Source organism: Ambystoma mexicanum, chromosome 6q (assembly GCF_040938575.1).
Source record: "Ambystoma mexicanum isolate Mex_15411 chromosome 6q, UKY_AmexF1_1, whole genome shotgun sequence".
NCBI lineage: Eukaryota > Metazoa > Chordata > Amphibia > Caudata > Ambystomatidae > Ambystoma > Ambystoma mexicanum.
The window spans coordinates 285,211,662-285,228,558 of NC_090937.1; the positions used below are offsets into that span (position 1 = coordinate 285,211,662).

Consider the following 16,897-nt stretch of genomic DNA (forward strand, 5'->3'; position numbering starts at 1 on the left):
GGTACGACGAGGAACTGCCGCCAAATCCATTGGAGGCACCTTCAGACTTGCCTCGGGAGGTCCAAAAGGACGGCTGTCGTTGATGGAGAGAACCCAAGGCCCAGGATGTCTCAGTGTCTGCCTTGATAGCCTGCAGTGATTCGTCCACTGTCTTGCCGAACAGGTTGTTCCTGTCGAAGGGCATGTCCAGTACCCTGGTCTGCACTTCCTGACGGAAATCGGTGGCACTGAGCCAACCGCGCCAGCGAAGGCAAACGCTGTTGGCCATCTGGCAAAAACCGGGGTCGGCGATGTCCTTGGCCACCATGATGGCGTGGTCCGAAGCCACCTCGCCTTCCTGCAGGATTTCAAGGGCTTCCACCCTCTTGTCGTCTGGGAGGAAGTCCAGGAGGGGAGCGATCTTGAACCGCAGCTCCCTGTTGGCCGCCTTGATAGTCGTTGCTGCCGACGAGATGACCCGTCGTCCCATGGCGTCCAGCTTCTTCTCCTCGCCGTCAGGTAGGTAAGTGGAAGTTGATGCCGTTGCCCCCGCTGATTTCTTCTTGGCCGCCGCGGAGACCACCGAATCCGGGGACGGCTGTCCCTGAGGCACATAGAAGCGGAGTCTAGGACCCGGTACTACTTCTCGTACCGGCCCCTCTTCACAGGGGCCGTGGACGGGTTCTTAAGCAGGGACAGTCCTTCGTCCCAGATGTCGTCCAGTAACGGGACTGAGAACACAGTCTTCCTCTTGGCCTCCCGTCGTTGGTAGAGGATACCTTCCTTCTTCTGCTCTTCGGGGTATAGCTAGAAAAGCTCAGATGCCCTGGCGATCATGGCGTGAAAGGAGCCAATTTCGTCGGGAAGGGGAGGCCCGGGCAGAGGGTGATGGGAGATCCGTCCTGTCGTCACCACCGCCATCATCCGTCCCCGTTGTCGCCATCTCCGTTCCCGTCTCATCCCTCGGTGGAGGGGATGGAGGTGAAGGATGGAAGGGAGGGGGGAGGATGGATTTGCCTCGGCTTGCTTGGTGGGCTCCCCGCCGGTCCAGGCGCTGCTGGGTTGTCCGCTGGGGGTAAGGGCAACCTTGTCCTTATCTCCGTACCCAGGGTCTGCAAAACCATCAAGATTGCTCCTGAATTGTCCTGTGGCGTAGGCATCGGTTGCGCCGGCTGGGCCGCAGGGTCCTCCGTTTCCTCCACAGCCCGCAGCTCGTCGTCGGCTCCATTGTTGCTCTATAACGTCTGCCTCATCGGGATCCCTCCCTTAGGCCTCGAACTTCTTGTCCAGTATAGCTTTGATACCAGCCAACTCATCCTTGGAGGTGGTATCTGTGTCCGTTAGTGCTACTGTGCCCCCCCCCCCCTCTTTCTCGTCCCAGGGTTTCACAGGGGTCTTCTCGATAGGCTGGAAAGATGAATCCCTCCGGGGTGGCAGGGAAACACTAGGCCCGGAAGTCGTCTCCACTGAGGCAGCCTCCACAGGCTTCGCCAGGGCCGCCACGACTCCTTCAATCGAGGCCTTCGCCGGGTGAATCAGGGCCTTCACGAGCATGGGCACGTCTGAGGCCTTCACCTTAGGGGGAGGGTCACCGCCTCGCCCCCCTTTGGCTCTCTCCGTCGGGATCAACCGGGGCTTCTCCCGAAGCTTACCCGAGATCTCCAACTTCCTTTTCCCCGAGCCAGAGCATGGATGATGGCGTCGGTGACATCGCGCCCTGCCTGGCAGCCGAGGAGCCCGAACCAACGGCGCTCCCTGTGCCCGCGGACTCGCTGTGCTTTGCCTTTTGTTGGGCCCCCGTTGCCGAAGCGCCCTCAAAGGTCTTAAAAGAACGCTCAGACCTCTTCTTACCTGCTGCTGGGCTCTTCGCCTCCAGCCAGTCAGCGAGTCGTTTACGACGGTCCTTCATGGTCCGGATGGACATGTTCTTGCAGAACGCACAGTCCTCCTCCACGTGCGACTTGTCGGCGTGCAGGCAGTAGAGGCACCGGGAGTGCTCGTCCTCCTTAAAGACTTTCTACAGTCCACATCCTGTGCGGTTCCTGAACAGTTTGGATCCAGTAGGCGTCGAATCTCCTTTGCCCTGGGCCATGTCCGAATCGGGGTAGGCTTCAAAGGTCTTCGGGAATCCTCCAAGTGTAATTCGACAAAAATCCGCCCTTGAGGGGCATAGAAAATTCTGAAACGAATCCCCGTTGATTGGAAGAAGAATCGGTGGAGCTTGAGGCTCGAACTGACCAAAAAAAAAAAAAAAAAAAAAAAAAAAAAGAGTTAACTCTTCTAAAAAACACAATACGCAGTAAAAGCTCGAGAGCTACAGCACGAGGACTCCCAACACTTGAACGTGCAGTAAAAATCTGAAGATGGCTGCCAGAGGAGGGGCTTAGGTAGAGGGCAGTCATTGGCTGGGGGCAGTATGACCCAGAGACCAGTGATTGGTTATTAGTAGAAAGACAGTTCAGAAACGAAACTGAAACTGATTTTTTCTTTATCGAGGATTCCCAGCCTGACGACGGGGAATATTCATGAGCATGTGATTCCATGCCAGACCCCATGCTGGAGAAGGGAGCTCAAAGGCAGGTGCTGGCAAGTGATGCTGAGGGATGGTATGGGTGTGGTCTGACCCCTGTATGACTCTGAAGAGACTAGGCCCAGTCACAGCAGCAGAGTGAGAGTTACAATGGGAGGGTGAGAGGGAAGGAAGAAGAGAAGAGGAAAGTCGTCAGAGGTTTCCTGAACTTAAGAAGATCTGGCTCCAGTCTGAGGGGGGCAGGGATGCCGTACCAGAGGGAGGAATCAGCAGAGGAAAGGTATCTACCTCCCACTCTCTGCTTGGAAAAACGTTTGATCTGCAGAGAGTTGGAGCCAGAGGACCGAAGGACTCTGGCAGGTAGGTATGTAGGGAGTCAAAGCTGGACGTAGAGAGGTCCCAGCCCCCTGGCAGCCTTGTGGACGATGCAAAGGAGATTTTAGGGCTGGAGAGATGCGTTCCTGGGCTTGAGGCCAAGTATAAATCTTGCTGTCCTATTCTGGATTAGTTGAAGCGGGCGAAGGGAGGAAAGAGGCATATTGAGGAAGAGGCTATTGCAGTCGTCAAGCCTAGAGAGAACCATGGCTCTGGAGATGTTTAGCTTCTGGGGGAAGGGGAGGAAAGGTACAATTCCCCATAGGAGGTGAAGCAGATGTTAGAATTCTTGGCAAGGTTTCATGTGTGGAGAGAAAGAGAGAAGGGAGTCAAAGATGATCCCGAGGTTTTTTGCCTCGCAACTCGGTGAAGGGAGGGCACCCAAGGAGGCTGGCCAATGAGAAGGATCTCCTGCTTACTGGCATTATGGCAGAGATTATTGGCAGAGCACCATGCACGAATAGCAGTCAGGAATCGGGGACGAGGGGACAATGGTAGCTTGAAGGAGAGCCATGTGTCGTCTGCATAACAATGGAAATGTGGGGAGAAGGTGGAGATCAAATGGATCAAAGGGGCCAGGTAGATGTTGAAGAGCCGTGGCGATAGGATAGAGCCCTAAGGGACGCCTCAGGTAGGGAGTGAGATGAAGGAGAGAAAAGGACTCATTTGCACTTGCGAGGCTCTGTTTGAAAGGAAGGAAGTCAGCCAGGCCAGTGCCCGGTCTGTGATGCCTAGGGTATCATGGAGACGGTTTATGAGGATGGAGTGGTTGACTGTGTCAAAGGCAGAAGAAAGATCGAGGAGAATCAGAACAGAGAAAGTGTTTGAGTCCAGGTTAGAGAGTAGGTCTTCACGGGTGTTCAGGAGAGCAGTTTCCGCGCCTCTGGATGCCCTGAAACCAGACTGGTGGCCATTTCAGTATGGAAGGTCAGTTGGGGGATGACAAGCTTCTCCAAGAGTTTGCTTAAAACAGGGGGGGGGGTAGTTAGCCGTGCAAGAAGGGTCAGCAGATTGCTTTTTAGGAGAGGGTTCACAAGAGTGCTCAAGGGGTTTTGGGAAGGAGCCAGTGGCAAAGGATTAGGTGCAGAGGTGAGCCAAGGCTGGGGCGAGAGAGGCAATGTTGTCCTTGACGGTTCTGGAGGAGCAGCAGAGCACCTGCTTAGTGGAGACTTTCATAGAGCAGACATCTCTAGAGATCTCGTCTGGTGCAATGGGAGAGAAGGAGGAGAGAAAGGGGGCATATGGGGGCCAAAAGTGGCAAGAGAATGTGAGGGGGGGAGATGACAGAGGACAGGATGTCCAGAGTTTTGGAGGAGAAGTGGGTGGCCAATGCAGTGCAGAGGGCCTGGTCGGGAGGAGACTGCAGTAGGATTAGCAAGTTACTTGCTGATTTTAAAAAGGTGCATCCATGTTATTAGTGGCTCCAGAGATGCAGTCTTGGACACAAGCCCTCTTCTTAGAGCAGATGGTGAGACAATATTGTCTTTGGAGTAGGCGGCAAGCCAGTTTGTCAGAGGATGAGCTAGATGCCTGCCACTTCCTCTCTGCAGCTTTGCACTTGCGTTTCAAAGCTGCTAAGTCGGAATCATACCAAGAGTTGCATTTGGAGGCAGGCTTCAAGCGGATCCTCATGACCGGGGAAAGGATGCCCAGTTTGTAAAAGATGGAGAGAGATGGAGGTTAGCTACAACAGAGACAGAAGTAGAGTGAAGTCAATGGGGCGGAGAAGGGATAAAGGAAGAGGCAAATGTAGCGACTGACGCACACTATAGCTTGAAAAAACTGGCAGTGTGGACAGAGGCATCAACAGGGGACAGGGGAAGTCAGAGTGGAAACAGAGGAGAGAGTAGTCAGACCAGGAGACAGGGATGTATGTTGAGATGAGAGCATCCAAGGTGTGTCCTGCAGAGTGAGTTGGGCCAGAGGGAAGAATAGTGAGGGGAAGCGAGTCACAGAGGTTGTGAAAGAGTACAGTACCCACATTAGGAGCGTTGAGATGGATGTTAAAGTCCCGAAGGAAGATAGGTTTGGGGGAGGAGGCAAGAAGAGAGGACAGGTCTGACCATTCTGAGAGGAAGAGGGAGGTCGGTCTGGGGGACCTGCAGATGGTATCGAGAGTAAGAGAGAAGGTAGGCGAGACAGACAGCCTGCAGTCTAGGCTTTCAAAGGATGAGTAGGTTTGATTGGGAATGAGGGAGGCAGGAACCCACTCTGGGAAGATCAGAGCCACTCCGCCACCAGGCCGGAAGGGCCTGGTATTGGACAGGATCTTGTAGCCCTCAGGGAGAACAGGGTCAAAAGCAGTGACAGAGCTGGCCTTGAACCACGTCTCAGTGAGAGCAAGGGTGTCAAGGCCAAGGTCTTCAAGGAGGTGACAGATGTCAGAAGAGTGTTTATAGCAGAGAGAATTGACGATAGCTAAGTTAAGCTGGTTCATCCCTTTAAATTATTTGCATGGGGGGGCACAGGGTTGGGAGGCCACCACTGAGGGGACAAGGGGGATTAGGGATGACGGGGTGGCAGGAGAGGGGTGGTGTAGTTAGAGAGATGGAAGACGCCTGTCAAGGAGGAGCAGGTTAGACTGAGAGCCCTGGGCCATGATAGTGCCAGTGTGATGGACATTAATGATACACTTGGAAGATGTGAAGTGAGCCAAGAGCACTTCCCATCTGGTGCCACCAGTAATTGGTGAGGAAGAAAAAGGGGAGAGGATGGAAACCATATGGGGAGTCCATAAAGTAGAAGAAGGAACAGCAAAGATAACATCAGTGATAGTCTGTCTATAGGAAGCACTGATGTAGGTGCCTGTAATGGGAAGACCATGGATGGATCTCGGGAGTACTTTTTTAAATGTCTTCCTTTCAGTCTTCCTGAGAGAAGGAGGATAGGTGATGGAGAAGCAATTCAAATAGATAGGGGAGACAGAGAGCACCATTGGGGCAGAGATAACAGATGGAGGCAGGGTTGAAGGATAGCAGGGGAGAGGGTTAGAAACAGTATGCAGCAGTAGTATCTCACCAGGCGACTAAGCAGACCAAATCATTGAGCACACTAGAAATGTCGAGATTCAAAGGTCATTAAATTGGGAAGCACACCTAAATTCGAATTTGCCAGAAAGCACTAAAGAGCAGTACAAAATGGAGGATGCACAGTTGGAAAGCACACCTGAGAATCAAAAATGAGTTTCACATTTTTTGAAGTAGGACACTGAGAAAACAGCAGGGAGCATTCAGCAAAAGGCACAACAAGAAGTATATTTCAATTGATGCAGAGATTAGAGTCTATAGTTGGGCAGGTAGGGAAAAGGTGCAGCAAACAAAAAAGCAGTCAGACTGTCCAAGGGACGTGTGTGGCCCAAACCAATGCGATTCATGTTGCATACCAGAGCAATTAAACAGGATTTTGTTTGTGTTCAATGTGTGCAGTGGTCCCAGTCAATGAGAATAATTTGTGAACGGTGACAAGAAGGCAAAAGGACATGGAGTAGCGGCAGGGAGAGGGGATTCCTCAAGCTCCAGACAAGGCCAGACAGGGGCCTTCGAGCTGAGGGCCGGTTCTCGCTTGCCGGCTTCTGATAGGTCAGAAGAAACCAGCAGTAGCCAATCAGGCTTAGGCATTTAGGGTGTCATGGCACGATAGCGGAGAGAAGTGCAGCCATCTTCAAGCAGGACGCAAACGTTGCATGCAATGGACTCATGCAAAGCGCTCCATGTGCTTTTGAATATTCAGGCACCAAAATGATTTAAATGCAACTATGAACCTGGCGGTTGTATGCCAGAGTGATCAGCATTGCACACAAAGCATTCTGTGCACGTTTCTGTGCGATATGCCCAAGCTGGCTTAACTCGTGGGTTAGGTTCGGCAGGCCACTGGGATCTGTGCTGCTGTTGCTGTCAGGCGAGAGCGGGGCAGCCTGCAACCACCACCAAGGAGAGCGGGAGAATAGCAAGGTGTCACACTCTAAATATTCTCAAACCATGGGGCTCATTACGAGTTTCCCGGTACCCCCGCCGGTAATTCTGGCGGGATACATAGATGGCCCCTACCGCCTCTGCTGTCCGATATCCCGGTATTACGGGTGGCGACAGTAACCTCCCATTCATTGGAGTTCCATAGGATTGCATGGGATGAGGACGTCAGAATCACTGGTGCCGGTGATTCTGGCATTTATTTGCCAGTAGGGGCCTAAACTATTGGCAGGTCAGACCTGACAGTAGATCACTGCCGCCACCTGCAAACTTGTTCTACCCCGGTATAGAAAAATGTAGTAGCGGGAATTGTTTTCCAGGGAGGTCGTAATGACCCCCTTTTTCTTGACTAGGACAAGAGCGTTCCAGTCATTATTTTCACGCTCTTCTGTCCTCTCCCAGGTCTCTTGTCTTCCCCATTACCTGTATTCTGTGGGGATAACGTCACTGGGTTCCTCAATAGATTGGGGCTTTCTTCTTCTTGTGTCAGAATGGCTTCTAGCCTTTCCTAGAACATCACAGACTGCTTCTCCGCTCTTCCGAAGTGAGCTCTAGTCTGCTACTATTCTGCAGCTGTGGTACTTGTGTCGATTATTGGACTTACAGGCCCACTGCGGCCCGTTAAGAGGCCATGTCACAATTTTTCCTCTTCAGCATGTCCTCTCTCCGGTTCGGTGTTCTGCTCCTTTTCGCTTTCCCAATGCCTGCGGTCAGAGGCTTTGCCTGCTTCTCTCTTTCTCGTGTCGGATGCTCTGTGTCCAGAGCTCCATCAGCAGGTCTTGGACAGCTGACTTGAAACTCACGGGTTCTCTCTTGTTCCAGAGTTATGCCTCATTACTTTTTCAGGGGCTTCGTCTGCTTCCTTTTCAAAATCCTCCTTTTCTTTCAGATTCATACGGTTTCCAATTATTTTCTTCATCCCAGTTGTACTCACATTTCCTTTCATAGACATTAAGAAGGTATTTGGTTGACAGTAACCGGGGAGATCTCCCAGTGCAGTCCTGCTTGCATCTACCTCTAGGGGGGGCATTCCATAGTGGGCTCATCTCCCTAGCCTCCATTGGAAAGGCTCTTCCCTAGGGAGAAGTGACGGAATCCTGCGATTCATCACAATCTCTACCCCACCAGGGAAAACTGTTAATCTAAAGCCTTATAGGATCCCTGCGGCCAGCAGAAAGATCACTGAGCAGGAGGTAGAGGAGATTCTCAAGGCGAATATTATCAAGCACTCCCCTATGGTCCCGGTTTCCAAACCTGATAACTCATGGTTATTCTGTATAGACTTCAGGAAGCTAAACTCAATCTCCATCTTTCACAATTATCCAATGCCCCCGCATTGATTATTTAATTGAGAAGCTAGGGACGGCCAAGCACATTTCTACACTTGATTTAACAAAAGGATATTGGCAGATTACTTTAAATCTCGCAGATAGGGAGAAGACCGCCTTTTCAACACCACAAGGCCTTTTTCAGTACAATGTGTTACAGAGCTCCTGCCACTTTCAATGGCTCATGAACAGAGTATTTAGACTTACAAGCAAGCTTTGAAAACCTGAAACGCACCCTGTGTCAGTAACCTGTTCTAAAGATGGCAGATTTTAACAAGGAATTCCTTTTACAAACTGATGCATCAAAGTAGGCTTAGGAGAAGTACTCTGAAGCCCGTGACAGGTAGAACATCCAGTCCTATATACCAGCAGGAATCTCTTCTCCCTCGAACAGTCCTATGCCATGGTGTAGCTCGGGGCCCTAGCAATCAGGTGGGCTGTTGTACACCTAAAATACTACCCAACAGGAAGGAAGTACAGACTGATTACCGACCACTCTGTGTTAACCGGGATGAGCCTAAGAAAAGATATTGAGCCAAGGGTAATGAGATGGTGTCTCGAACTACAACCGTTTTGCTATACTGCAATATACCGGAAGGGGAAAGAACAAGGCAATGTGGATTTTCTAAGTCAATTTCCTGGGAAGGGTAAGCCACCACTGTAAGGGGATGACGTTCCAGTTGTTACTTTCCTATTCCCCAGTCTCTCATTGTCTCACCTTTCGTCAGGTTTACCAGGTGCTTCAGGTTTTCTTAGAGACCATGGAATAACATTCACACCTGCAACCAAGTGAAACACCCTTCTTAGTGTCAGAAGCAAATGAAGAAGTGAGCTGCAAATGGACAGGGGTGAGTAAATGTCTGTGCCCCCTTCTGGGTTTCACTCAAGATCACCGGCTCAGAAGCTGCAGTGGGTCACAAAGGCAGCTTGTTGAAAGCTGGCGGTATCCTCAAAAACATTCAATAACAAGAAGGAAACGTTCAATTTTGTACCTGTTCTAGTGTCTTGTCTTGAGTGAATCATCAGAGTAAACAATTCCTGTAAGTATCACAGAAGACACTCATACATAGAAGGATTAGAGTCCCGTTCTAGTATATGACGGGCAACTTTGGAGATAGCATGAATAACAGGTCTCACTGCAGTGCACACACTTAATTCTCACAAATAACGGAGTGTGAACTTACATTGAAACAGAATGATCTCAGAGAGTGAAAGAAAGTTTTTTAAAAAACATGGAGCGACCTCTCCACTTTCCCTTCTTACCTTGCCAAGTACCTAAGCTGAACCTCAGGGAAATCACAAACATCATTTGGGGGCAGTCAGGGGTTGCAACTGCGACCCCTGAGGTCTCCATTGCTACCCCTTTTTTATTGAACTCCTCGGGTGCTCCGTTTCTTGAGTGGCCGGCTTTCTTGTTCAGGCCTCTTTAAAAAGAATAAAAGTGTAACACTCTGAGCAGTAACCCCAAATAAGAAAGAATAGGAATAACAAATTTGTTTTTCTGAAATCTGTACAATAATTGCTAGACTCATTAAAGCTTAATTTCAGGCACACTTCAGGGGCTGAGTCACTGATTTAGTCTGTTCTTAAAATACCTAAAATTCACAATGCAGACAAAAATATTTAGAGTAGAATTAGCATCTATTTCGGAACATGTATTTTGCTTTTGCCAATTTGCAGTTATAGCATGTTTTTTCTGCCGTTCTCTCTGTTACGATCATCACAAGGCTTTCCATCTTGGTGTCCTTGGTCACAAAACAGAATCCTTGTGCCTTAAAGCTGGTGTACAGTTTAGAATGTTTGACCATAGCACAAAGTGGCCCCTGATTGCATTGTGCCACAATTAATGCTTTGTTGTAATGTTTCCATGCTGTTCAGGATGTTTGTTTGCATGTATGAGGTAACGAGTGCCCAGAGTACGGGATTTTGTGCAAGTGCGCTGCTTTCCCTGTGCTAGTCTAAATCTTTTAATACACATGTATTGAAACTTCCCAATGGTATCTATTTTGCCAATCTCTGAAGCCTGAAAGGTAGATCTGCATAGGCTTCACATGTGGCCAAATTTGCAACAGACCTGCAGATGAACTGGCCTTCTGTTAAATCTGTTACCGGTTTAATTGTATTCACTACAGAGTGTACTTTGCTTTCTGACTTTGAGAACATTCAGACATGTTATGTTTCATTTTACTATAGCCGTTAAGAAAGCTCAATGGGTTGAGTGCTTGCTGCTGCAGTGTGTGTGATTTGCAGATTACAGGTTCAAATCCCACCAAGGCCAACTCAGCCTTTCATCCTTCCGAGGTTGATACATGAGTGCCAACACAGGTTGGGTGATACTTTATATAGAACAAATATACATACAATGTTTAAGCGTAAGTGCTATATAATAACACATCATTATCATTTGGCCTTTGACGTCTACCTGCATTCATAGGTAACAGTATAAACACTGATATTAATGATACATATGGTGATCCCTTCTTGTATGAAATTTATCACATTACAGCAATATCGTAACCATATTTTTCGTAGTGTACTTAGGAACAATGCCACTTCCTGTTTTGTCAAGGGGTGAAAGGTTGTATTCCATCGCTTCCCATGAGGTCATATGATGATGGGACAAATGACATCACTTCCTGTGATGTCATCAGAGGTCAAAGGCTGTGTGATGTCATTTCCGCTACCGCTGGCATTTTGGTGAAATGACGTCCCAGAGGGAAACCCCCAGTGAGTGAAAGCACTTGTGAGGCGCTGTTGACTGGTTTACATTTCCTCTTTATGCTCTGATGTTACAACACATGCTTTCGTGATGTCAGTTTTTCCTGGTGCCCATCTTGGAATGGATCCTGCTCGACTACAGTAACCATCCTTCGCAGCATCTTGGAAAGGACTTCCAAGTCGGATAGCCCAACGATATCAATGCAAGCCTCTGACTCTGGTGTCCAACTACTGGAGCATGTTTATCAAAGTTCAGGTATGTCTATCATCCATGCTCCCTAGGTTTGTAGCCCTGACTATACCATGGTACCTTCGGGTCCAGGTCAGCTGTCAGAGGCGCCATGGTAGCAAAGGGGCTGTCTTTGCATGTTTCCTAACACCTTTGCCCTTTTATTTGCCTCAAAGACCGAGCTTTGGTCTATTCAGGGTGAGGGAACAATGTGGCAATATGCAGACAAGCTACTGTGCCGTAGGTCCATGAAGTTTGTGATGGGCGCTAAATAAAAACTATTCAACATAACATGAAATTTGAGAAGGGTACCCTGGGGGTAAAGGGAGCTTTCTCACTTAAGATTGAGCTCTGTAGCAAGAGTAAAACATAGCTTGTGCCCGTAGGTTCTGAACAACCGCAGCCATTGATTGGTCAGTGCGCTCTATGCAGGGTAAAGGGGCGAAACCAGCTCTTGTGATCCATCCTGCCACCCAGTTTTAAGAGGTTGGCTAGAACTAGCAAGTAGGGTTTTTGTAAAGTAATTTGTTTGGGTAGTTGAAGTGCAAATCATGGATTCTGTAAAGACTTTGCATTAAGAGTTAATATCACAAAGCATCGGGCAATAGGCAGAATGGCAAATTTAAGAACGCTGTGTTGTTTTGGGCTGGTGGAGGGGACAGTGAAGTGTATGTATTAATTTAAAACATCGTTTAGTTTTAAAGCTGTTAGACCAAGGAATTGTTAATATAATTACTGCCCTGCAATTAGCCATCAAACACCTTTAGATTACAAGTGGGCAAATCTGTTCTTGCTGTGGCTCCTAATGTAGCATTGCAACAAGTGCTACTTAGCTTAAAGCATGGTCATATTGTCAACTGAGTGAGGGGACTAAGTTTCCAGTACCTAAGATGAATAGCCACTATCAGCTTTGGCAATGAAGCCCAAAGAAAAACTTACTGTTGACAACCATTGTGCTCTTGCTGCACTTCCACACAGAAGTGTGCCATGTGTGTGTTCATCTGGCATTGTCCAAGAAGGTGCAAGTGACCAAACCAAATTATCAATCAGTAGAGAGTCTAGACACTGACTGGAAAATTCACAATGGGTCTCCCAAGCACTTATAATCTTTCTGACAGAGATGCACTAGGGTCCAAAGAGAGGACAATTGTGAATTGGAGGGATTCTTACAACAACTCAAAGCAACACATTGGTTTCCTCTGCATGATGGTGCTGTACATAACACCTAAATAAATATAGATTACCAATCCGCATGTAGGCAGAGTAAAGCTGGGGGAGCCTGCGGGGGCTCGGGCCGACCCGGGTCACAACTTGGGCTATAGACTAATTTCGGGTCAGTGCCTGCCCAAAGCAGTACCCGGCCACGAGCCCCTCTAGCTGCCAGCAACCCCCCATAAGAAATTCTGTCCCCAACACCCTCACACCCTTTTTCTTAGCCCCCAGCCCCCTCGCACCACCACCTCTTGGCCCCCATTTCCCTTGGACTCCTTTTCTCGGCCTCTGTCCCCTTGCCCCCCCCCCCCTCTTCTTGGCCCCTAGCCCACTTGTACCCCTGTTCTCAGCCCCCAGCCCCTTCACATCTCTTTTCTCAGCCTCCACCCCCCCTTAGCCCCTGTTTCTCGGCCCCTAGTCCCCTTGCATCCCTTTTCTCTGCCTTTAGTCCCCTCACATGCCTTTTTTCAGCTCCTAGTCACCTTGCAAGCATTTGCTCCGCTGCAGCTCCCTCGCACTCATTTTCTGCACCCCCAGCTTCTTTTCAATGCCTCCTAGCCCCTGACACAGACCTTTCCTATTTCAAGTGTACATTTTCCTGTCTGGGCTCGCATTTGTCCATAAGAGCCAGGCCAGAGCCCCTGCTCAGCCCTAGCCAAAAGATTCCTGGCTTTCCTGGGTCTAAATCAGAGTACTATAAAAGAGGGCACGTTCAATCAGCAGTCACTAGTTATAGCAGAGGAAGGGAGAAAGCTGAACCCACTGTGAGAAACCAGAGGATGTTCTCACTCCTATTCCAGAGAAAGACCATTGCTCTTGGATCCCAACCCTGGCGGTAGACAAGCGAGGGACGATCACCTGGGTGGAGGGTCTGTGGGGACTGGAAGTGGGATATCCTTGGGAGAGACATGGTACTACCCCCACCTTTCCCTAATAATGACCAAACCAACCCATCCCCCGTATATATGGGGTATTACAAACCAACTCCCCTGAATTCTTCATTCATGACTACAAAAAGTACTGGGAAGAGGCAACTAAGAGCAATGAAGACAAGTTGCTTTCATCATTTAGATACTGGGACAAAGAAGAGTCCTGCCGAGAGCAGTAGAGGTCAGGCATGTCCCTTAATGGTCAGGCAGGGCTGATTGCAAACTCGCACCTGCAGCCTGTTAAAGGGCTGCAGGTGTATAAAAAGCCCTACCAAATGAGTGTAAGGGAAGGAATGGTGAGTGGAGCAGTGGCAGTGAATCGGCAGCAGCAGAGAGGCCAAGAAGAACAGTGAGGAGCTGCCTGTGGGCATCACGTTTATGAGCTGGGGCTCTGTGGAACCAACAGAAGCGTGAAAGGGGAGCCACGCTGAAAGGCTGCCCCTTTTTCTATTACTCAAGGTGCTTGCTCTCCTATGGCCAGAAGTAGACCCAGGAGTCCGTGAGGGGCAGGAGGTGGAGCCCGGAAGCAAAGACCCGAAGGCCGGAAGATCAGCGCTCCAGGAACTTGCAGCAAAGCAACCAGTGAGTTTATAGACAAACAAAAACCCGGTATGCAAGCATTTGATGCTACGTGTGAGGAAATTTTGTATCGGAGTGGTCGTGTGAACGAAGGGCACGTTTTTCGGAGGTCTCCTATTAAATTCCTTACGAACCGATGAACATTAAGACTTGTGAACTTGTAAAGCAAAGTGACTTCTTTGTTACAGAATGGTCGCATGCAGATGAAAGCCTGTTGTCGAAGGTATCCAAACGCTTTAAAGGCCAATTATAAAGAGATTACAATACGTAACTAATTAAACAATGACAACAAAGTTACTTAACTTGCAACCTTTACACCTTAATGAAGTGTCGAAAGGAATATACTTAAACCATAAATCTGCACCATTTTTAATACCGCACTGAAGGAAAATTCTTTCTTATTAAGAAAATAAAGTGAAATTAAGCTTTTTCCATAGAAACAGATTGTGTGCCAATTCCTAAAGTGAAGCAAACTTGCATTGCAAGCAACTTCCAAATATGTAATTTCTGCAGAACAATTAAGTATAATTACAAAGAAGCCAATGAATAATGAACTATAAAGGGAGTGCAACATAACCAGGCAGGCAAACCCAACGTGCATTATTTCTCAAAGTGAAAGGAACTTTGGGAAGCAAACTTTAAATGATGAATTTAACTGTACTGTCAATGTCAAACAAAACATTTTGTGGTACAAAGACCAGCAATAAGCAGAGGGTACAAGTGTGGCATCGAACATTAAGGAAACAACCTCATATCAATACACGGAAATTGTTTCTTGGGGAAGGGATCTCTGAGATTGGAACGGTTTATTTGTCATGAGGACGGAGTCTCAGGATATTTTGTGTTTTCAACTGTGTTTTGGAACTTGGGGAAGGGAACCCTGAGTATTGGACACAATCTAGATTCCTTTGGAACTCCATGTAATCCTAAGGCTTTTTATAAAGAACTGCTATATACTTGGGTAAGGGAGCTGAAAGAAAGCTGCAAGCTGAACCAAGCTCCGAACGTTATACTCAACACCATTTTGTAGGTTACCGACATCCCTACACATTGTATAAGATTAGTTGTGAGGGTAAAAATAGGTTTTGGACACAGACAGATTCCCAAGTTCAACTTGTTGACTTTCCTTAGTTTTAATTTGGTAGGGAAATCCCACCATAGTATAAAGCAAAATAGGCGTTTCTCCATCAGGACATTTGAGTTAATAAAAGGTGTTTGCTTTGAACTTTGAATCTTTTGTCTGTGTATTACTCCAAGATGCCAAAAGTATGTGTAGAGATGCACACCTATATTTCTTGATTACAAGAGGTTTTTTGAAAAATAGATTGAAGAAGATTCAGGGTTGTTTAGGTGCTCCCGTTCTGACCTTGGCTACAAGGTCAAGGATATGAGAGGAGAAAGAGTCCCTCGAGTTTTGGGGGGCAAGACCTGGGCACAATTGTGGCTAAAAAATGCCAAGTTTGGTTCAATCACAATACAACATGTTTAACAATGTTTTAATCATAAATGAGTATTAAAGAACAAAATAATTCAATAAACATTGATCATACAAAGAATTAACAACTGATTTCATTCTAGAACAAAGATTATCACGATTTGTACATCCTGTCCAACATTATTACATAGACAGATTTGATAGGCGTATTTCAGTGTACTAAATATCAGCATCACAATCAAAAGTTAAAAGTTAGGTAACTGGTAGGGACAGATATCTCTATTAAGGAGATTGTTTAACCAAGACAAGATTGTATGTCTCAAAGTGTCTTCTGTTCAATACGATGCGTTTCGGGCTAAAGTGCCCTTCATCAGGTAAGTGAGATCTGTTCTTCTATGCTTTAAGTGCAAATGACAACATATACGTATTGGATATGGTGTTTTGCAGTAAGGTGTCCTGAGTGACCTGTGAAAATAAATAACTAACCTGTGATTCAACAATCTCAATAGAGATATCTGTCTCTACCAGTTATCTAACTTTTGATTGTGATGCTGATATTTAGTAAACTGAAATACGCCTATCAAACCGGTCTATGTAATAACGTTGCACAGGATGTGCAAATTGAGATAATCTTTATGTTCTAGAATGAAATCAGTTAATTCAATAAACTTTGATCATATAGAGAATTATTGTATTCTTTAATACTCATTTATGATTAAAACATTGTTCTTTGTTAAACATGTTGTATTGTGACTGAACCGAACTTGGCATTTTTTAGCCACAAGTGTGCCTAGGTGTTGCCCCCCCGAAACTCGAGGGACTCTCTTTCTCCAAGATGCCCTCACACCACTGAAATGGTATACCCCCTTCCAAACCAAACAAGAAGACTTTGAGAAACCACGGTCATGCAACAGATGTTGCCAGGACCAAAGGCGATAGATGGCCTCATCTGCCACTTGTGCTGGGAGGGCCTCTGAGACTTGTGCAAAGTGCTGTCAAAGCCAAGGGACTAGAGGAGCCGCTGAGAACATTTTCACACAGTGACATCACCAGGAGGCTTGGTGTTGATTTCAGTTTGTGACTACAAGGGCATCTATTCTTCCAGTCAAAATCACAATCAAGACTTTTACTGCCAGGGCTTCAATGATTTCCGATGAAAATCAGAACGGAAGTATGAGTCCCAAGGGCAGGGAAAGGAGTAAGAGTGGGATAAAGCAAACTGAATTATACCTTGCTGAAGGAATCAGGTTGAGAATGCCATTGAGCACATAACTGAAATCTGCTGCATCCTGTGACACAAGCGCCACTAATGCCTCACAGCAGGCAGTCCTCACCACCACATTTTCACTGCAGCATTTCTCCCACAGCACGTTTAAAGCAGGCGTCTGAAAATAAAATGAGAAATAGTTAGTGACTAACCCCAAGATATTTAGCCAATACAATTAAACCAGCAAAGCCATATGCTAGCCAACTGACAAGACCATCCACTGAACCTGTGTAGAATAATGCATCAATTGGCTTATTAATCAGAGGCCCAAAATAGGTTTGAAAATATGTATGGCCTTAAAATGAACAGTTCATGAATATCATGCAGTATAAAACTGCTTTGTGTTAT

At 47.4% G+C, this 16,897-nt stretch overlaps 1 protein-coding gene across 2 annotated transcripts in view; it reads right to left on the bottom strand.

Moving 5' to 3' along the window:
* FOCAD (focadhesin) overlaps positions 1–16,897 on the bottom strand; it is a 2,926,805-nt gene that overhangs the window by 2,851,277 nt on the left and 58,631 nt on the right. For both annotated transcript variants that reach the window (XR_011282193.1, XM_069630760.1), the window contains exon 4: positions 16,513–16,667. Coding sequence is in view for 1 of the 2 variants with exons in the window: in XM_069630760.1 (XP_069486861.1) it covers positions 16,513–16,667 (155 nt within the window). In the remaining variant the exon portion in view is untranslated. The remainder of the gene's footprint in view (positions 1–16,512; positions 16,668–16,897) is intronic.